This window comes from Cinclus cinclus, chromosome 7 (genome assembly GCF_963662255.1).
Source record: "Cinclus cinclus chromosome 7, bCinCin1.1, whole genome shotgun sequence".
In the NCBI taxonomy this organism is placed as follows: Eukaryota; Metazoa; Chordata; class Aves; order Passeriformes; family Cinclidae; genus Cinclus; species Cinclus cinclus.
In genome coordinates this window covers 12,535,566-12,557,202 of record NC_085052.1, presented here as the reverse complement: position 1 = coordinate 12,557,202, position 21,637 = coordinate 12,535,566, and the positions used below count along the sequence as shown (strand labels likewise).

The following is a 21,637-nucleotide window of genomic DNA, read 5'->3' as shown; positions in this document are numbered from 1 at the left end:
CATTAGGTTATAAACAGTCCATAAAATGTTTTACATACTTCATGTTAATATTCCTCTGAAGATCAAGATTCCCTGGGGAGAAATGAGAATATGCACCAAAAACATTCTCAGTCTTGAGGTTTATCCACAACTTCCTAGATCACTAAAGATAGCTGTCTCATGAAGACATTATTGCAGAACAAATTTTTATGGTGCTCTGAGTGTGTATATATGGGGGGAATCTACTGGGCAGCCCCCTTTCATGTTTTTGCTGACTGGCTGAGTTGTAAATTACATTTGAAGATCTTTCTGACTTTAATTTGGTAGATTTATGTGAACCTTCATGTTCAAGAATGTTTTTTAGCTCCAGGCTGTGTTGGGAAAAATACATGGTAAAAAGTGTTCAGATCTTGACAGAATGTCTGAATTTGTGTTATTGAATAGATAGAGGGTTTCTTTCATTTGTTTTCATTCTTAGTAAGGCTTAGAGGCATTGGGGGTGAGTTCTTGACCTTTCTTGAAGATGCCTGAGTACCTCTGAGAGATCTGACCCACCGCAGGTTTGTGGTTTTTTTTTTTTTTTTTTTTTGTTTTTTTTGTTTTTTTTTTTTTTTTGGTTTTTTTTTTTTTTTTTGTTTTTTTTTTTTTTTTTTTTTTTTTTTTTTTTTTTTTTTGTTGTTGTTGTTGTTGTTTTTTTTTGGCCAAGAATAAATCTGTCTCTACTGAGAAAAAAATGGTTGTTCCTAGATACAATCCAATTAAAGCTGGGTCTGTGGGGAGACCCAGTTGAAATTGGGAAGATGGTCTGGTCTTTTGTTCTGGCATTAGTGTTGCCTGCAGATCCTGAAAGCTTGACATCTGCAGTGGTACAGCAGCAGCCTTGTGCTCCTTGCCTGTGTGGTCAGCTGACCTAGGGCAATGCTCTGAAATAAAACAAAACCTCCAGACCACCAACTTGTCCTTCAGAAACTAATCTTATTTCATATTCCACTGTTACTTTGTGAAATACTGGGATTTATAGACCTGGCAGAATGACTGGCACAGCTATCACATTACAGCAAGATCTGGGCTCTCAGTCAAACCCCTGACTTAAGTGGCATTTCTCATACCTAAGGACACAACTCACGAGGGATGTTCTTGGCATCTGCGTGCATGGAAATTTCTTCCAGGTCATCTAAGTGAGAGCAAAGAGAGGAGGACTTGAACAAGAATCTGGTGAGAACTGCTGTAAGCAGCAGACACTCCCAAGCTAGCTGCAGTTCATGGACTGTAGGAGCCACTGGTGCATCTTCCTCCTCTTGGGGAGTTTAGGAAGAAGAATTTTCTGTGTGTGTATTGAATTTTTGGAGGCCTGGCTGTTCCTCGGGGTAGTTAAAAAGCTGTCTGCAGACAACTCAACAGCATCACTTCACACTAATGAGGGTTGTGTTTCCTCCAGCCTGCCTTGAAAAGGGAAGTAGAAAGGCTCAGCTGTGCAAAGCTACAGGATTGCAGAGCATAAAACAGCCTAGAGACTTTTCTGTAACAGAACATCTCAAGAATAGATTAGCGGCATGTATGAGAATTAACCCTTGTCCTGTGTGCTTTGTCTGACAGCAAAGCTGCTTGATTTGTCTGTTGTGGATCTGGTTTCCAATCTGAATCCTTCAAGCATCTCTGAAAGTCTCTATTGGTAGATGGTAGATGCACTGAATGCCACTGGTTCTGCTGGCTTGCTTTGGCAGATTAAAGTTCCATTTCACTAATTGGTTTTTACATTTACAGAAGATGGGTTTAGCTTTTTGGATTTTGCTTTGCTTTGAATTTCCCAAGAATTCTGGAACATTTTTGATGGTCTCTTATTTTCTTCATGGTGACTTCAAGTCAGTGTGAGCTCATACTGCAATAGATAGTCCACTGCTGTGTTGACACTGTTAAAAGATAAAGCCATCCTGACAGTTCATGCTGAATTCTTTCCACAAATGGAGTATATGTGGTAAAAGTTCTTAACATTTTTCTTTCTCATGCCAGACTTGCATTTGAAAAGGATTCTGAAATTTATTATCATCTTCATTATATTTTGCTGATGTTAAAACTGTCTACTAAACCCAGCCATCTAGAACTGAAGGGACAGTAAAGACTTAACTGATTGTGTAAGTTAACCTTTGGTGTAAAAATTTTATTGCAGCTAGTAAGGAACACACAAAGGCTTAGGAAAAGGTTCTGCAAAACAGTGCTAGATATAAGAAAAAGAAAGGAATCGATCTAAAATGTAATGAGTAAAGCAAATGTACAATAGCTCAGTAACTGATACAGACTAAAAGGGTTTGCAGCTCTTTTGGTTCTTGAAGGAAAAAAACCCCAAACAGAAGGTGCACAAACTGCTGGCTGCAAATCTACATATATGAAAATAACTACTAAATGTATAGGGGGTCAGATTAAAGGGAAAAAAAAAAGAAAAAGTTAGAAAATTATGAAATGCTTCAGTCTCTACTGAAGTACTAGAATAAATCCCTGAAGATTTTATAAGCATCTCTAAGGAAACAGGAAATGAGCAGTGTGGATTTATCAGGAGCAACCTCATGGGAGGAGGCTGATTAATTTAATTTGGTTAATTCAGTAGATGTTTTACAGCCCAGCCTGAGTGAGGCAGCACACTAGTTACAGGATACTGAGTGAGGATCTGTGTCCAGGAGGGTCCATTAAGTGATGAATATTTGCTAAGGAGTGTCTGTGGTGGTGACTGGAATCCTGGAGGGATTTGTTCTGCCTCTCTGCCAGCAGTTTGGGAGACAAAGAGAAAACACTGGAGATGCAGATGGAAGATTGTGTGTGTTTTTTAAAACAGAAGAACAACTTGAAGAAATAGCCTGAAGCCTATTTCACTTTTCCCCAAGTAAAAATTCAGAGTACTTAGCAATGGAAAAAAGTTAAATAGTCTGGGATTTTGGACCAGAAATTGAATGCAGTTCTTTCAGTAGAAAGTCTTTAACATTGTAGAATTGTCCTGTACAGGTATTTTGTAATACTCTACACTAGTAACTGATATGCACCATTTTGGATCCCACATTTTAAGATGGGTTTAAGTTTCAGACTGAGAAAACCAGCAAAATCATGATTTAATCCTTGAAGTCTAGGAAATAAAGACTTCTTTTGTCTTCTGGAAGCAGCTTATAGAGGAATGGAACAATTTTCCAGGTGAGCTAAGTTAAGAAGATCACTATGATCAGTCGTCTTGTTTTTAGTGGAGAAGAAAAAATTACTGCCTTATCTTTGCACTAAGGCCTGAGTTAATGGGAAAGAACATTCTTATGTTTAAAGGGCATCAAGCACAGGAGCACATCCCCTGTTGAGGCAGTGGGTACACTAGTGATTGCAGTTTCCTTAAGAATAGGTTAGACAAATGTTGGTGCTTTGGGTGCAGCAAATCATTCCCAGAGCAGTTTGACAGCCTGGGTTTGCCTCCTTGATTTTCAAACAGTCCTGACTTTTGAAGCCTCTGTTAAGGAACAAGTGCTGAAAAGAGGACAAGTCTGATGGTCAGTCTGTAATGAAATCCACAACTAAATCCTGCTCACAAATGTTGCTGTCTGTCCCTAAGTTCTTTATGTATTTTTATCTGGAAGATGTCTTTTCAGTGGTCTAATGACTTTACAAAGTGCAGGCTGGGACTCTGAAATTAAATTGCGGTTAGTTTTCTCACTTGTTTCCAGGAAATGAGGGTTGGTATCCCCGTGCTCCAAAGGAGATGTTCAGAATTTCTACTACCCAAACGACCCCCAGCAGGAGGGAGTATTTCTAAAGATTGAAAATATTTCCTTGTCTTAATCATTCAGCAGTCACCCACAGGGCTGTGAGGTTTCTAAGTGCTGAGGGTGATTTCTATTGTTCACCTTTTGGAGAAGAAAAGGTTTTGCTAGTTGGGAGTTTGGAGGTTTGTTTTGGTGTTTTTCTGGAGTTTTTAAAATATACTGTTTTACTGTAGTCACTTTAATTAGCACCAGCTACTTTCCTGTAAAAAGGTAGGATGTCAGTCTGGTTTTGATCTGTTTTGATTTTTTTTATACTGGTGCATACAGACCATTTGGTTTATGCTATGGGAGAATTCCAAAATAAGCAATGGTTGCAGGAGTAAAAGGTCACTGGTTTTGTGATTTAAGAGCACATGCATGTCTGGGAGGCAGGCCTGAGCAAGGAGAAAAAGTAAGTGCTTGGTCTTTTCTGTTTTCCTACAGCCTACAACCTTACTGCAGAGAAGTGCATGAAATAAAGAGGTAAAACTGTGTGGGTCATCTGGTCCTGCTGCTCTGCACAGCCAGAGGAGCGTTCACTTTATCTGCCAGTGTAGGAAAAGCATTAATGGAAAATATTGCAGTTTGGATAAGATAATGCCCGTAAAGGCAAGCTATGGTTATCAACGTTTCTTCCCAAAATAAAGCTTAATTAAGTTTTTAATTACTACACTCTCCAAAATAAACTTATGCACATGTTTTGCATACACCTAAGAGGAAAATCCTCCAGATACCAGGAAGGAAGGGGAGTGAGACCACAGGGTGTCGGAGGTATCTGCCCTTGAAAGGACAAAGCCACCTGGCCAGCAGGTTTGTCACTGAAATTTAGAAACTGGCTGTGATTCCGGGTGCCGCCAGTGCCTTTAATGCTTAAGCAAAGTGCAAACTGCGTAATGCCAGGGCCGGTGCTGAAAGGCGACACCGGGACATCGCTTCCTCCCAGCCGCTGCTCCTTACGTAACTTCGGGCTTCCCGGGGCGGCCTCGGGTGGGCCGAGCCCGACAGGAAATACTTGGGTAGCCGGTGGCAGTTCTGCTAGGCATAGAAAGAATAGCAATTAATTGTATTCCGAGTCCAGTGGTTGTAGTTCCTCAGGCGCTGTCCCCATTCTGCGGTTAGGGAAAATGAAGCAGGATGGTGAAGCTGGTGATAGGAGGCACTGAATTTTTGCCCTGTGTGCTCGGATTGAACCAGTTTCACCTGCACCTGGAAACCTACATCTGTCAGCTCAGGTTCATGTATGGCACGTTTTCTCCAAACATCTCTCTTGTGAGAAATACGATTCGTGTATATATAAGGATGAGATTGTACTGTGAGAATGAGAGCTAATACATAGATGAATTCTAAAAAACTGCCGGAGGGGAAACAACTGGACAAAATATGGTGAACAGTAGGTGGAAAACTGAGCAAACCAGTAACTATATGAAACTGCTTATGTAAGCAAATAGCACGAGACTCAAAATATCAATAAAGAAGATTTCTGAAGACTTCACCTTCCTCCCAGTGATAAAAAAGCTAAAAGACCACCAAAAAAGGGACCCACACATGCGCAGCTTGTGCGGCCCAAAAACAATAGGCACCACAAGGAGAAATGGGAAAGGGGAAGGGTGGCTGCTGAAAACTGCTGAGAAATACTTATGCACATGTATAAATATTTGCAGAACTAACACATCGGTGTGCACAGTGGTAGAGCGAAAAGACTCCTTCTGCACTCACCTAGCTGCCTTGCTCGCTTTTTGCCAAACATGTTTTAATAAATAACTAAAATTTTGATTGGAGGTTGGAGTACAGGTTTTCATTTCTAACACTCAGGTTTGCAGAGCAGCAAAGTGTGTGGCCGCCTGGGGAGATTTTCTTGCTTTCCTGGTAAAGATGTCGGTCAAAACAGAACCCGTACCGTAACAGGAGAGAGATTAGATTTTATATTTATTCTCTTTCAGAGATACAGGTAAACTCAACTTGAATCTGCCCTTCACCATACACAATGCTGATTTATTCCTTACGTTTGTTTACTCATTTTTTTTCTTCCAAGTGCTTGGAGAGATCATAAGCAATGCAGTAATTCAAGTTAGGAAATGTTAGACAGTCTTTTGTTTAAAATGAGGTTTTCTGAAGTGTTTTTCCATAAAGTTACATTTTTTAAGGAAGTGTTAAACTGTGGAGTTTAAGACTGGATAGCTCTCACAGAGTTTTGTCTAGAGATTTAAAAGTGATGTCTTTAATACTGTTTTGCTGTGATCTTTTAAATGCTTGTGGCATTGAGCTTTCTTATTAAACTTGTGATTTCCTTTCATTCTTCATTTTGGTTGTATGAAGAAATACGTGATTTTCAGTGCCCTTCAGTTTGGAAGAGGAGAAGTCTTTCTGTCTTTTTGCTAGTCAGACCACCACGCCATTTGGAGGAGCTTTCCTCATGCTTGTGCCAAAAACTCCAAGCCTCAGCTTACTTGTAGCCATACATATGAGATTGTGATTCTGCTAGACAACAGAAATCCTGTAAAACTCCAGGTACTGCACAGCTCATTGGGTTGAGAGACTTTTAATTTTGGGAATACCATATTGTGGTACTCATGTATTTCCTAAGAGGAAGAAGATGCGGCTAAACCAATTGTTTGTAGTTTGAGTGTAGTTTGAGTTTGCAAACCCAGTCTCCTGCAAACCAGAATCTGTTTATCAGTGGAGAAAAAAGGCAGGGCCTGGAATGGAAAGTCCAGGGTTAATGGGAAGGTTCTTGAGGGTGCACATATGTAGAGAGCAATTCAAGGACCTTTACCTCAGCCTGTGCGATATTGCTCTGCACTGTAACATTGCCAAACCATAAAGTCCAGCAGTGTGCTCAGAAAGAGGCAGCTTCTGATGTCTTTTATTTTCTTTTTCTTTTCTGATGGATTTCCCAGAAAATCTGTTCCTCCAAAAGAAGGGTTCAAGCCACATAGAAGTGGTATTCTGCTGGAGAAACGTAATCTCATTAAGTTCACAGAACTTAATGAAAGAACCTCTTGTAAAACAAGCTGCAGAAAACAAAACTGCTGGGATTTGAGGGGAGCTTTTCTAAACTTCTTCAAGCTGTAAACTTATGCTTAGGAAAGGCCAACAAACGTAAGAGAGATCTGACTAGACTATATGCATAACAGATCCTCCCAGCAAAGTCTTACATGATGATAACACCTTTTTAACCAATTGTTTACTTCTTGTCAGGTTAACCAATGCACTGTTCCTGAAGCAAGAGCTGAGTGTCTTTGGGCAATCAGGTGCCCATTTGACACCACTGTTTCTGAGCAAGGTGTGGGTTGTTTTAGATTTACAGGAAAAGCAGCAGAGGTTAACATCAAATTACTTTGTAATTTGCAGGGATACCATCACTTCAAATCACAGGCATCTTCACGTGTGATTGCCTGTCCTGTCTGCTATCCGTTCATATCTCTGTGGGTGTTTCCCATAACCAACATGACTGTGCATCATGTGTGGGACTGGGTTTTATCTGAATATTGGTTTTTCACACAGTGGCACTTTGTGAGAGTGCAAATGGGGCAAAGAGCTATTAACTTGCTTGGGTTTTGTCTTCTTGCTCATGGTAATGTAAGGCAATTTGGCTGTTCCCTGACCTTTTGCTCTCCAGACTTCTGTCCTAGGTATATCTTGGTAATAAAATATAATGTAGCCACCCTTATCTTAAACAGATTGTCTGTTTTTGTGGCAGGTCCTTTATAAACACATTGGCAGACTCTGAGAGTTCATGCCCTGCCATATCTGCAGCAGGCTTTGGCCTGTGTAGTTGGGCCCTGCAGCAGCAATGCTGCATCCCAAATAATTGCTTCATGTATAAAAGTATCCTACTCTTCAAGGATCTCCAAGTTAAGACTGTCTGCTGTATAATTCTTATTGATTTTGCCTATGATGAAAAAAATCCATCTTCTAGGACCTCAGAAGGTATTTAGAGTAGCATTATCCCATGGAATCTAGAGGCAGTAGAAGAGTAAGGAAGATTAAAACCTTGAAGGCAATTCTAGTCACCCCAGCACTAGTGTTGTTAGTTTTGGCAAATCCTGTCTCAACAGTGAAGCCAGCTGCCATTTTGGCATCAACACAGAAAGACTTGGCATGATCCCCTCTGGCATCAAAAAAATGCTTCGTGGGAGCTGGCACCAAAGCTGTGAAACAAGGGTAAGTAAGGCCCAAGGGAAACGCCAAGCAGACATGAGATGAGCACTAAAAATAGTGAGTTGCTGTCATTTGTAGAGAAATCAAATAGCACTTTTAAGAGTAGGGCATCCAAGATCTCCATCAAGGTTGTGCTGGTAAGCATCTTTGGGACAATGTATGTCTGTGATGATGTGACCAAAGGGCACACACAGGCTGTATTTTTGGTACCCACGCGGTCTAAGACTCTAAAACTAGAACAGATGCTTACCGTCTTGATTCTGTGCATAGGGGATCCTGTTACTGTCTGCAGACTCTTCCCTGTCTGGAGCAGATTGTCTCCTCTTGAGCCATTACCAAAGTCCTGTTTGCATACATGGGCATCAGGAAGACAAGAGCTGTAGTGCCAAAAAGCAAGGAGCCAAGCTGGTGTCCTTGTACCACCCCAGATACACTTGCTCTCCTGAGACAGTCTCGTCAAATATTTAACAGCTGAACTCCTCACTCCCTCCTCCTTCTCCCCGTCCCAGCAGGGTTAGAGAAAACTGAGTAGGCTTTACCGTGACTTCATTACCCACTCCAGACTAAAAGTGAAGCCTGACATCTTCATGTGGGCATCTCAGGTGCCCAAAAACCTGAGAATGCTAAAGGGGCAGAATCAACCCTATCTCTTTTGAACCACTTCTCAGTAAGGCATTTTCAATCCTTTAGTCCCTCTGTGTCTCAGTGAAGAAGAACTGAAGCTTTTTAACACCTCTGGGCATGGGTGTTGAAGGAGTGGTCATACAAAAGTAGATGATTCACACAGATTTGGGCATTAGGGTGGCACTGGTGTGGCCACAGCTGTGTTGCTGTGAAGAAAAGCACGCTGGACCTGTGGCTGTAATTTTCTGCTCTGTGGGGAAACAGCAGTGGGAACAATGTCACTGAGGGCTGGAAATCTCAAGCTACACTTAGGAAAAAAACCTATTTTGGTCTTAGAGAAGAGCCTGGGCTTTTCATTGCCACCACTCTCCCATCAGCTGAACATCAGAGTGCATAGGAGTGTCTGAACAGCCTGGATGTGGTTGCTTTTATCTCCTTTGTCAGATGGGTGTTGGAGAGGACTCTTCTTGGGTATGTCCTCCACAACCACCTCTTGTCTGCTCCCTGCCCTTTCCTTGAGTGCCCTTAGGATAACTTGATACAGAAGGCAGCTTCAGAGGAGGGATTGCTTTCTGTACAAAAGTGCAAAGGGAAGTGCTTTACTGTTGGCATTTCTTCGCCCACAAAGCAGCAGTGGAGGACAGGCTCTCACTGAAACAACAGATGATGGAGTGGGTAGGGGCTTCCTCTGTGCTGCACACTTCTTGAGTTCAGGGCTTACACACAGCTTTTGGGTGGAAATGTGGCACGTATTTGTACTTGTCTCTTGTCTTCTTGGCTGACAATTGGTGCTTGGGATTCAGTTGGAATTGAGAATCAGTTGGAATCAAGCATGAGCTGTTGCTATTGGGGCTCTCGGTAACACTGAGAATATTTTGAAGTACACAGCCTCATCCTCCCTGGTTAACCAGTTACTCAGAGAGAAAGACAGATAACACCCATGACGTTGAAATGCACTGTCTCTACTTGATTAACTTACTAAGCTGTAAAGTTTTCTGCACTTCTGAATCACTGAGCTGAGAGAAGTGGCAGCCTGTGGGGAAGAAGCACAGCTTCTCACCACTGCAAGTCCTTGTGCATAGTTGCACATTAAAATTTATTGATCCATCAGACTGCTGATCCATCAGGTTGCAGTGCTTGGTCACCCGCCAGTTCCAACATGTATGGTGTCTCTTCCTGAAATTATTCTTTCTCCAACAAAGATTAAGACAGTTTGGCCTGAAAAATAGTAAATGCAATGACTCCAGTGTTCTTGTTTTGTAGTTGATGTGCATGTGGATTGAGGGACCCACTTTACGTACTGGTAAACAATACAGTGATACTAGACAGAGTGAAAGGTTTGTTTTGGGCCATTTGTCCCCTGAGCAAAAGAGTAGATATTCTAGATCCTGCAGGTACTGGGAAGGTACCAGACTGACCTCTTCTTCTTGGTCCTCTGGAATTTGTTGATGGCATTCTGGGTGGGCTGTGCCAATGCTGTGTGTTACATGAACCCGGGACACCTGGTCCTCACACTGGAAAGTCATCATGTTCTTGTAATTGTATCATTTGGGTGGGGAAGTTGCCTTCACTCCTCAGGGATCTACAAGTGCACAGGTGGGCAGACAGAAATGGTTTGTAGGCAGATTTAGCATTGCATTTCTGTTCCAGGATTGGTGATCTCCTAGTGTCTCATGCTAGTTTTGCTAGCAAACAAGTCCCTTTAGAATATTTGCTGTCAAGGCAGATGGAGTTTGTTGTTCCTGGATATTGTCTTATTCTAGAAAAACAGAGATCTGCTTTTACACCTTTCTGAATGTTTCTTTCCTTTTTCTTTATTCTCCAAACCATCTCCAGGATGGGGAAGATAAAGTCACCTTTGTTGAGGTTGATCTTTTCACACTGTGTTTTGAGTTCGAGCCAAATTTGTAAAGTCTCAGTCCTAGCACCCAGAGCTGTAGGCTGACTAACAAAAATGGATAGCTGGTGCTCCAGAAACACTGCTCTCATCAACCTGAAAATAACAGAGTGCACTGGGGCAAATGGAAGAATAATTAGATTAAGTTGTTCCAGCTTTATGGTCAACCTGTGTATGTAGCTGCAGAACTGTGCTATTAAAGTTTAATCAAGAAGATACTACACATCATCTGTATTTACTGTTCAAAACCTCTCTCTGCCTAGGACTGTAATAGTGGAGCAACTGAGACCAGCCTCATGCTTCAAGCCTGACATATTTGAGGTGTACAACATCAATATTTGTTGCAATCATATTATCATAACTGGATCTCCTCAGGGTGTATCAAAATGAGTACTATACCTTGTTTAGTTACCAGACCTTCTTGTAAGCATCTCCCAACAAACATGGAAAGTGACTCTAAAATGGCCCAAACAACTTCCATCGTGTACTTCACTTGATATCTGAGGTCATGAGGCACAGTGTATTGACCTGTGAAGGCACTGAACACCATCCTTTGCTGGACATAATGTTTGGGGCAAATGACATGTTATGGAGCAGTATTATAAACTGGTAATGCCTAGAAGCTTCTATTCCCTCTTTTCCAGTAGAAATCTGATGAAAAAGCAAATTTTGAAAGTAATGTAGATCCCATAATCTGTCTTGACATTAGTCCTGACTTTTCAGAGCCCTCAAGAGAGTGATCTACTGAGGGACTGTGTGAACAAACAGGAAACTTGTGTTGGTTTTGTTCATTGTATCTTGAATAGACACACTTTTGTGTAGCTTTTGCAGATCTTAAATTTCAGGTTTGTATAAAGGAAGTGGACCCATGCTGAGCCTGCCTTAGAGCTGCTCTTGCTTTCATTAAAATAATTATTATTTCAGCTCTGGTTTCCCCCAAGCAGAGAGCAATAGAAAATTAGAAGGGTTTTGGAAATGGGCAACAAGCAGCTGAAGGCTTTGGGAAAAAAATTTATATTAAGAGGATAGGGGAGATTGATATCTTTTATAAGAAGATAGCTAACAGGTATGGAGTAATGAATGGGTGAGAAGATGGATGAGGACTTCTGTTACCACCTGCTAATAATATGAAAGTCAAATTAGAAGGTGGTGAATTCATTCCTGATGAAAGAAACTATTTTTTCACGACCACTGTCTATGAAACTCACTGCTGGCAAGGCAGAGCTTTGGGGCAAGAACTTACGAACTTAAATAAAAAAACAGAGGAGGGGGTAAAAGGATACCAGTTGGTATATACAAAGCAATTGCAACAATTAGGAGAACCTAGGTTTTATAAGGGTATGAGCTGCCTTGTCCAGTTCTTTTATTTTTTTTCTGTCCCTCTACAGGGTTTTTTCCTGTAGTCGTCTATAGCAGAGTTTTGGAGCATGTTACTGGCTGCTGTCACTCAGGGACTGCAAGAGAGAGTGGCTGCTCCTGCTGCAGTCAAATGTGGTAATGCCTGCTTGCAAACCACCTTTTTTATGTCAGTCTTTCCAGGATTGCTAAATTCACACATAAATTAGGATGCTTTTGCTTTTCCGCCAAGTGACTGCTTTTGATAGTCCTTCACAACTTGTCTTAGATGTGGAGTGACGCTTTGCTTTTTGAGTGTGTGCTGGGGCAGAGGCAGGTGGTTAAAGTTAGATTCCTTCTGACAGTAGGGATTTAGAAACTGCTGCATTGGCTCAGCCCTGGGATCTGCCTAGTCCAGAGCTCTGGATAGCAACAGCCAGAGTCGGATGTTTCAAAGGCCAGTGTGAGGCCACAGAACAGATTACTAAAACAGAAAGCTGCCCTTTTATATCACTGGTGTTTGGCCATAGAATTGGAAAAGCAAATGTTGAGCGTTTGTTTGATCCAAGAGCACGAAAACTGGAAAATCCTATTACCTGGCTGATGCTAGTTAATGCTGATGTTTTGTATCCTCCAGGAAATAGCTTCGTTGCTTGTTTTCTCTTAGGGAAATCAGGGATGTGCTTACCCTTAAACAGTATTTTTAGATGGTGCTTTTAAGTTGGTGTAAAAATGAGTAATGCTTGCGTGTAGTCTCAAAGCCCAGTTGTGGAGAGGACACAACAGAGTGGGGTTCTCATTTGGGAAACCACTCTGGGCTGGACTGAGAGGAGACAACAGTGGTGGTCACTGAGTGGTCGCAGTGGTTGCAAAATGGGTGTCTTTTTCTGACACTGCTGAAAGCTGTCTAGCTGTTGGGTGGTGAAAGGTGTCTGTTCTGCTTTTGCCTTATTTTTTTTTTGTGTTTTTTTTTTTTGGTTTGTGGTTTTTTTGGTTGTTCTTTTTGTTTCCTCTTTTTTTATTTTTTTTCTCCTGCTTCATATTAGCATTTGCAAGAACGTGATGTGATTACTCTCTCTCTCCTGAAGTACTGAAATTACTATTAAAACTGCTGCTAAAAAAGGCATTCGGTGAACTCACTATGGAAAAAAAGTGTATTCTATTCCTTGACATAGATTTTAATGTGTTGGGCTCCAAACCAAAGAGCGCACAAGTCAGGGGAGTTTGTCCTCTGTCAAATATCCATGGAGCTGCTACTGGGGCATATGGGAGTGGTGATGGTGTCCCAGTCCCACCCCCCCCCCCCCCCCCCAGACAGACGAGGACAGCTGCTGATTAAAGAGAAGAAGGGAAAAAAGATGTTGCTGAACTTTCAAAGTGGAGGTAGAAAAGGGAGTTAAATTTAGATTACCTTCTGCAGTGTCATCTTCTGCACCACCGAGGAACTTGCTGTCCTCCTTGCTTGGGGGAGGACAAACAAGACATGCCATCCTGGGCACCGGATGATAAATTTGTTTATAAGGCTTAATTGCCCCTTGGCATGAAAATGTGAAATGAGCTCAAGTAGAATGAGAAACCTTTTGACAGAGCTAATCAGATTTTCCTTGGGGAGAGGTGGATTTGAAACTCTTCCCATCACCTGTCTGATGCTGCAGGGGTCCAATCCTGATCCTTCTGGAATCAGGGAAGTTGTTGCTGTTTCTTTAGAGGGACAGTTGTTATCTGGAGGGGCTGAGAGTTGAACAATGCCTTGAGTCAGAAAAAGTGGAACGGTGGTGGCAGGCAGAAGGTGCCATGGAAGTGCTTTGGATCTGTGAAGACTACCCAGGGTCTGGAGGTACTTGGAGAAACCATGGCGGTGGCTTCTAGGACTTCAGTGCTGTCCAGCAGGCAACATGAAACGTGGTTTTCTTCTCAGAAATAGATGAGCTGTCTATTTTTGCTTAATGAGATTTAATCATTACCATGCTCATGACAACATTTTTAGTAGACTGCCCTCCATTGCAGCATCCCCTTAGCAGGGAGAAGAGCATTTTTGCACTTGTGCTCCACCAGAGCTCCCTGACAGGTCCCGTTTGCAGCGACCTGCCTGGTGTCACCCAGCAACTCAGCAGTCTTCAGGGCTGCTTTCTTTTTTTTTTTTTTTTTTTTTCTGGGGTGGGATGGGACGGGTTTATTTTATTTGTGTTGGGGGTTTTGTGTGTGTGCGTGTGTGTGTGTGTGCGCACGCATTTTTGCATTTTAGTTTTTTGGGTTTTTTGTTAGGTTTTGGGGTTTGTTTTTTTATTTTTTCAGAACTGCCCGACCTGATGTCATTTCCCTGTTGCAAACACCCCGGCTGGGCTGTGTCTGAGATATGTCACAGGGAGTGGGAGGAGGAGGAGGGGGAGCCAGCGAGTGCGTGCAGTGTCCCAGGACCCTGTTTATTTAGCATTCCCAGCTGAGGAAGCCTTGGTTTAAATAGCATCGGAGGAGCGGGCTGCCCACAGCAGATGAAGAAATGGTTGCTGTGGGGCTTTAAATTCCTGCCTTCCCATGTGCTGGCGTGGAGGATGAGCCTGCAGAATGCCTTTCCTCCTGGGTCTCAGACAGGTAACCAGCCGGCTTAAGTGCGGTGGGAGCTGCTTGCTCAGGTGGAGAATGTGACTGATTACTTTTATTTTTATTTCCCGCACCTCTAAGGATATGATTTCTGACTTTCCCAAAACGGAACTGTACAATCGGCACTTCCTCACCGGTGGTGTGTGAGCGGAGAGCACAGTTGTGTGAGAGAGGCTTTTTATTAGCAAGGAAGGAGCAAAACTGTTAGCCAGGGATAGAAACTTCCTTGTTGTTGTTGGAGGCTTTGCAGCAGAGTGGCTCTTTGTGTCCTGCTCTTGTGCAGTTTTTTGTTTGGTTGGGTTTTAGGGTGCTTTCCACAGTCCTTAAAATGGAATTGCGTTTACATTTCTTAAAAACATACCAAACTTTGAACTTGTACGGGCATTATCTTGTATGTAAAACTGTTGTGGTTTTTTTTTTTTTAAGAAGACAAACCAGAAAAAAACCCCATAAAATATGCAGAAAGAGTATTTATATGTGCATCTGTTTGTGTGTGTGTCTCATCTCTAAGAAAAGTCACCAAATGAGAAATGGCAATGTGCTGTGACCCGCAGCTTGGTGATTTTGTAATTGTTTTGAGAGAGTTTGAGCTTGAACAAGAAACTTGGGATAATTTAATAGCTGGTAATATCGAGTGGAATGAGAAATGGTAGCAACTGCTCAGCTGCTCTCTACTGGAGGAGGTGCCAACTATGTGTTCCTAGGCTGGGGAGAGCAAACCCTTTTTTTGGTTTGGGAGGCACGTCTGTAGGGGAATCTAACTGTAAACTCTTTCCAGCACTGCTGTGATCTGTAACCCACAATAAATAAATACTGAATGATATCAGAGTGCTGCTTGCAGTTTCCAATTTAGAATTAAGAAGTCGACATTGGACCATAGCATGCTTTAAACTACCTACTTTCAGTTGTTTAGCAGTGCTTAAAGACTTCAACGCGCTGCTGAGTAAACAGTGCTGTCTCTTTTTTTCTTATCAGTTCGGTTTTGGTGAAACGCAGATCTCTCCCCACCCCCACACCCCACATCCGAAAACAGTTTTACATAAGAAACTACCTCTAGCACAATGACCTTCTGTGATTGGTGCAATAGCTATAAATAATAGTTCACTTGTTAGCACTCAGGGCAAAGAAACTTGCCTTAAAAATTCAGAACTGAACCAGAGGAGGACATTCGGGCACAAAGGCTGAATGGCTTTAGGTAATTCAAACTGCAGTGAGATGTAGCTGCCTCAAATGCTGAGATTGCTTCAGGTTCATGGGTGTGTTTTTCTCTAAAGTTCCTGTTTTTAAATAGTTCATTTTGCTTTAGAGAAATGTTCAGTGCAGTTGGGGTGCTGCATAAGGTGTTAAAGTAGAAATTAGGCTTCATTTGCTGGAACAGTGAACGTCTGGTAGTCTCAGTGGATGAATGGTACTTTTTTCTCTGCTGGTAACTTTCAGCATCAACAGAAGCATTTACAGGAAGCAGGAAAAAAAGGTGTTGCCTCAAGAACACAAGAGCAAAGTTTTTGACTATTTTTATACACTGATAAAGGATATAGTGAGAAAGAGATGCTTGAACTTTTCTTAGCTTTAATAATTTTTAGTCTTAAACAATTAAATCTGAGTATTTGCGATTGTGTCCTTCATGCAAATACTATTCAGTAATTTCTTTTTCCAAGGGTTTTTACTGAACAGTGCTGTTTAATCGAAAGTGTGGGAAAAATTCAGGAATATCTCATCACCTCCATTGTTTTTTGTTTTTTACTTGGTACTTTCGGACTGTAAACAGTTGGCTGTCTGGGATGCCCTTCGTTGTTCTCACTCAACACAAGGGATGCTGATCCTGGGCTGCAAGCTCAGGGAAGAGGTGCTGAGTGGGGTGCCCTCCCATGAGCTGTGTAATGAGGATGGAAGGATCAGAGTGAGACCTTTGGCTCCCCAGGACCAGCAACCCTGTTCTCTGCACCCCTGGACTTCACTGAAGAGCTGCTTTTCTTGGATATGCCTTAATTTCTTCTTTGGGAGCCAGCAGCATTGTAGCATTACAGATGGACCTGGTAAAAGTAAGGTATCTGGTTGATTTTGGTTTTTTTATTGTTGTAGTAGGGATGCTATTTAAATGCCAAAAAAGCTAAGTCAGCACTATCTGGCATCAGTGCACTGTGGGTGCTTTAACTCCCATCCAAGGAAACATGGTTGTAGAGGATCTCTGCTTTTAGTTTTAAGTGAGCATTTCCTCCTAAAGGTGAAGGTGGAAGCTCGAACACGTTCACCTAGTTCACTGCATAGCAAAAAAATGAAAAAGAAGAAGATGTTGGAGTCCGAACATTTTCAGTTTTAATTTTAAGTGCTTGAGGTTTTCATCAAGGTCTTCCGTTTGATGGTTTAAACCAACAACATGCAAGACAGCCTCCCCAAAGCTGTAATTTCCTAGAAGTCTAGAAGTGTGTATCTTTAATGTGAGAGGGCTGAGGACTGCAGCTGGGAAGCTTCTAGCAAGGGGTGAGGAAGTAAACATATTAAAACGCTAATGTGTAGTTGTGGGAATCTGAAATTGAAACTTGCTGTAAACAAAAATGAAAACAGCTCTTACTGAAATATATCAAAGTGTCCATGATCTGGGAAAGGATAGTGTCCGTTTAAATATAGTTGGGGTATTTGTCCAGGATAAATGGATGCAACAAACCAATCTGTTCCACAGATAAAGGTTAATAAAACCTTGGAGGTTCTGCATCTGCTGGGCGTGAGGATGGGTCTGGTGTGGCTGATTAATCATGGTGATCTAAATATAATTCTGATGCTGGCATTAGCGAAGCAGTAAATGTTGTGGATTAGAATTCCCATTTTGGAGATCCTTGTTGTGCCTGAGACAGCTCAGAGGCATCATTCCTCCCCCACTTATTATACTTCTAAGTGTTTGGATATTTGCACTTACTACACTTTTTTTTTCCACATTCAGCAAAACAAAATTTTTGGTGGTGACTTATAAAGAAGCGTCCAGACTTGATTTATTTCCTGGCCTCAGCTGTGTGTCATAAGGCAGGGTTACAGGAATCTGTCCCCTCTTGTGCTGGCAGGGCCTGGTACGTGAGGTTCCAGTAACTCCCAGAAATCAAAGCCACTTTCATCTTTGGCAGTCTTAGGTGTTTTTGTTAAACTGAACCCACCAAAGACATGACCCACTTGCTCAGATAGTGGATTTTTTGCTTTTATGTTCCAGAGGACTAACAGGTGTAATGTTTATGTAGGCAGGAGATGTCTGGAGGCTGTGGTGCAGGCTCAGCTACATTGGTGTCTGTGGGTCCTGAGCTGCCCTGGTGATCCAGGGTTCCCCAGCAGTTTTGCCTGTCCTTGTTGTGATCCCACCTGCTGTCCTTCTCTGAAGGGTTCTAGTGAGTTTTTATTTAATATTAACTCTGATTAGGATCTGGGGGGCTGCTGGCAAATCAGGAATTGTAAACTCTATGGCAAGATGGGGTATTCCAGCATAGTATTTTCAATAGCAATTTTAACCTACTACCACTTGAGTGCCTTATCTGACAGAGATCATTTTCTTTGGTAGCTCTGTGTTTGCATTCTCATGAGCTGTTGCTGATGCACTTCGCTAACCAGCACTAGTGATAGTCTGATATGTGGGATTGAGTAACAGCCAAGTGGGAACTAATAAATAGTGGATATCAAATAGTTGTTTCTGACATATTTAATATACTAACAACCACTTCTATTCTGTTACTCAGAATGTAAAGAATATATATGGTTCAAATACTGATTGTGAGTTACTCAAAATAACGTGTATTTTCTGAGTGTATTTTTCTGAGGATAGTGTCACTTGCTTAAATCTATCCTGCTTGTTATGGGTGCGGCTGGATACTGAGAGCAAGGGACTGGTGCCTGCATTTAATGAGATTAGTGAAATAACTAGGTCAGGATTTTGATTTATTATTAAATAGATGCTTATTACCAAAGTCCCTATGAGAGCTGTGAAACCAGAAGGTCTGGAGTGGTCACAGGTTGAGCCCAAGTCCTGTTAAAACCAGTTGTATCTTGCCCTTCAGCAGATACCATTTTGCATTGCAGTCTACCTTCATCCTGTTGCTGGGCTTATTCTCTTGAGTCTATCTGTATGCCTCTTATTCAGGCCTTCACTCACCCCTGTCATGCTGTTGTTATTCTCTATCTCTTCCTTTTAAACTAGTAATTTGCGGCATTGTGTCCTGACGAATGCTGTAGTAAAGCTTGGAGAAATGAGGGCATTAGAGTAGGTCCAAAAAACTAGCTAGCCTAGGAGACAGGAATGGCCTATGAACTGCTGTCAGTAAATGCAAATCACATTTCCAAGTGTTGCCCTGGGTATTACCACAGTTAGGATGAATGGATACTCTGGCAGTTTGAATGAGACATAGAGACCATATAAAGGTGCTCATATTTAGGGTAATGAAGTCTGGATTTCTGTGGAAAGAGGAGACAGAGCAAAAAGGTAAAATGGTTATTAGATTTCGTGATGCTGGCCACGGCTGGTTTTGGTTACCTGATTAATGCCAACTGAGGAGTCAACTTCTGTAAGTGGTTGGCTGCCAACTATTCACTTCTGAGTGGGCTGTGGTGTTTGTTGCTGCAGTTGCACATATTAATTTTCAGCTTGGAAAAGAGCCATGCCAGCCTGGAATTTGCTCATCTTCATCTTTCTCCCTTCTGACTTAGCAGCAGTACATGCCCAGGTTAACTGCTGACTTTTGAGAGTAGAAAAGAGAGAAGTGCCTTGATCCATTATGGTGATGGAAGTCAACTGTCAATCAGTTAATTCCCTTCATTTCCAGCATTGGCTTCAGACACAATAAATCCTAACAGATTTACAACTATTAAACCCAACTGTTTACTACTGAAAACCTTTACAAAAGTAGGACAAGGAGGTCTCTTCCATCCTTCTTTGCAGCAAGGAGCAGCTCAGTCAACCTACAGACCTTCAGGAATGGCTCTTGTCTCGATTGTGCCCCAGATTTTGACCTTTAATTTGTTACACAGACCTCCAGTAAAGGTCTAATACTAAACTGGAATGTGAAAAGAGTAATTGGCTTTTTTCCTTGGCACTGACGTTACTGTTTGCTGTGTCTTCAGACGTGACAACATACAGCACTGCCTTGAGCTCTCTTATATCTACCACTGCTGGATATTTTAAGGACTATTTGTAAAAGCATTTGACAGCAAAAGTGGACTACTGGCAGAGTTGTGGAGTTGTCACTATGGTTGTAAGTTTATCACAAATGCCAAATATCGACAAGAAAATAAGTTAAAAAAAGAATCTTACTCACTGTTACTTTTTAAAGGTTATGATATTTGAAAACTAATTCAAAATGCCACATCTTAATACAAAGAGACTCTCAGAACGCACCAGGTGAGGTCTTCCCAGCTCAGCCAGTTTCATGACAAAGAGCCTGCACCACATATCACAGATCCTTTGTGTTGGACTGGACTGGGAGGGAGCACAGGCTCCGCATCTGCACAGTGTTCTCCCAAAAGCTCCTGGCTTTTTGTGTGTCAGGGACCGAGTGATTCCAGCTTCTCAGACCAGGCTTTAAGATGGTACCACGGAGGCAGTGATGGACATGCAGCCTAGGGTACAAGCTGATTTACAGGACAAAGTGAATCCACTGAAACTAGCTGGGAATCTCCTAGGCTTTGCAGGTGGGAGATAATGGATGGCATGTTCTGGCTTCTTAGATGTGAAATGAGACTATTCTGCTCTAATGGAGTTGAATGCTCTTTGAGAGCAGAACTATGTAGATCCTGCTTAGTAATCCTGCCTGGAGGCATCTGCAGTTAGCTGAACAAAGGCTTGGGGGGAAGGGATGTGCTGGCTTGCCTGGACAACAAGAAAACGAGGCTCTCCTTCAGCAGGGAAGCCCACTCTGGAATGTAATAGCCACTGGCTATTGGGAAAGAAAGTGCTTTTGGAAAGAAACCCTCCCCCTTCCTTGTTTTCCTAAGGCTACCTTAAAAATACTCCAAAACCCCTCTGCAGTAGTTCAATAAAAACTCCATGCTTATAAGAATGACTAAAAATTGCTATTACAAGTGCTGCTTGCAGTGGAAATTAAAAACAAAGGGAGGTCAATAAAATATGAATGCTCCAACTTTGCTTCTATAAGGGCTTTTTCCACCATATGTTTTTTCCTTATCTATAAAATTACTCTTTCAGCCCTGTGCCTTGTCTGTGGCTCTTAGTGTGAAAAAGGAAATACATGCTTTCATAGCACAAGTGCTGGGGATTTTGTTTCCAGGAGACATTTAGATAACTGTATTGCTGATACATCTTAAGTAGTTAGTTTGGCAGCCTATGACACAAAGAATGCATGGGAGAAGGAAGTAGAAATAATGAAATACTACTGGTATGAAAAGTGCAGCCTGAGATTTAAATAGAAATTGAAGTCAGATCAAAGAGCTTGGAAGTAGGTATAAATTTCTGCAAAGAATGTCATCGTCTCTGTCATGGCCAGCGTGGCTCTACATAACCTCTTCCTTGACTTGCAAAAAAAGGAGCAAACTATACAGTGGCTCAGCTTTTCACAGAAACGAGTCTTGACTTAAAAGAGGAGACTGAAACACTTGTTCCAAAGGAGTCACCTGTAATATATCCCAAAAGAATGCTCTCCTTGTTCCAGAATCTTTCCCTACTAGACTTCTCTTTGTGAGGATCAGTTGTGTTTGCCTTTTATCTCTTTCCCTGTGCCAGGCTGCATAACCCAGTGTTAGAGGTAGCCATGCTCCGAGCAGTAGTAGGACCATGTGAGCTGCTGGGATCCTTTCCAAACCAAATTATTCCTTGATTCTGTGAAACCGTTTGGAAACCGGTGACAGTTCTTGGTCCGACATGTGGCCCCCGAGTCTGACAGCTCCATGTTCCCAAAAGCCTGTTGGTGGCTGGGCTGGCAGAGAGCTGCAGAAAGGCTCCAAAATGAGCTGCTTGGACTTCGAGGAGCGTGGCTGGTGGTTGGCACTGCAAGGGCTTCAGAATCCCTTGCTGTTCTGGACTGTGGGAGCTGAAAGCCAACTGTGGGACTGTTTGAAGGTACAAGCATATGTGCATTATCAGGGAAGAGCATTTGCCTTGCTCAGTGTGTAAAGAAGCTCTGGAGAGTAAGACTTCTTCTCTGCTCTAGATGGGAAGCAGGATGTTGCTTGAGACTTATCTCCAGGAACAGCCGTCCTGACTGCTCAGGATCCTCTGTTGAGAATGTCCTGACACACCTGTTGTCCAGCTGGGTTAACAAGGAGCAGCCCTGCACATAAGCAT

General features: G+C 42.2%; 1 protein-coding gene across 3 annotated transcripts in view; it reads left to right on the top strand.

Annotated features, from left to right (window-relative positions):
- WBP1L (WW domain binding protein 1 like) overlaps positions 1 to 21,637 on the top strand; it is a 59,732-nt gene that overhangs the window by 20,976 nt on the left and 17,119 nt on the right. For 2 of the 3 annotated variants that reach the window (XM_062496515.1, XM_062496513.1), the window contains exon 1: positions 13,916 to 14,358. The exons of the other annotated variant lie outside the window; for it this stretch is intronic. In XM_062496515.1, the coding sequence (XP_062352499.1) occupies positions 14,259 to 14,358 (100 nt within the window). In that variant the 5' untranslated portion in view covers positions 13,916 to 14,258. Of the gene's footprint in view, positions 1 to 13,915; positions 14,359 to 21,637 lie in introns of those variants that run through there. 3 annotated transcript variants of the gene reach the window in all.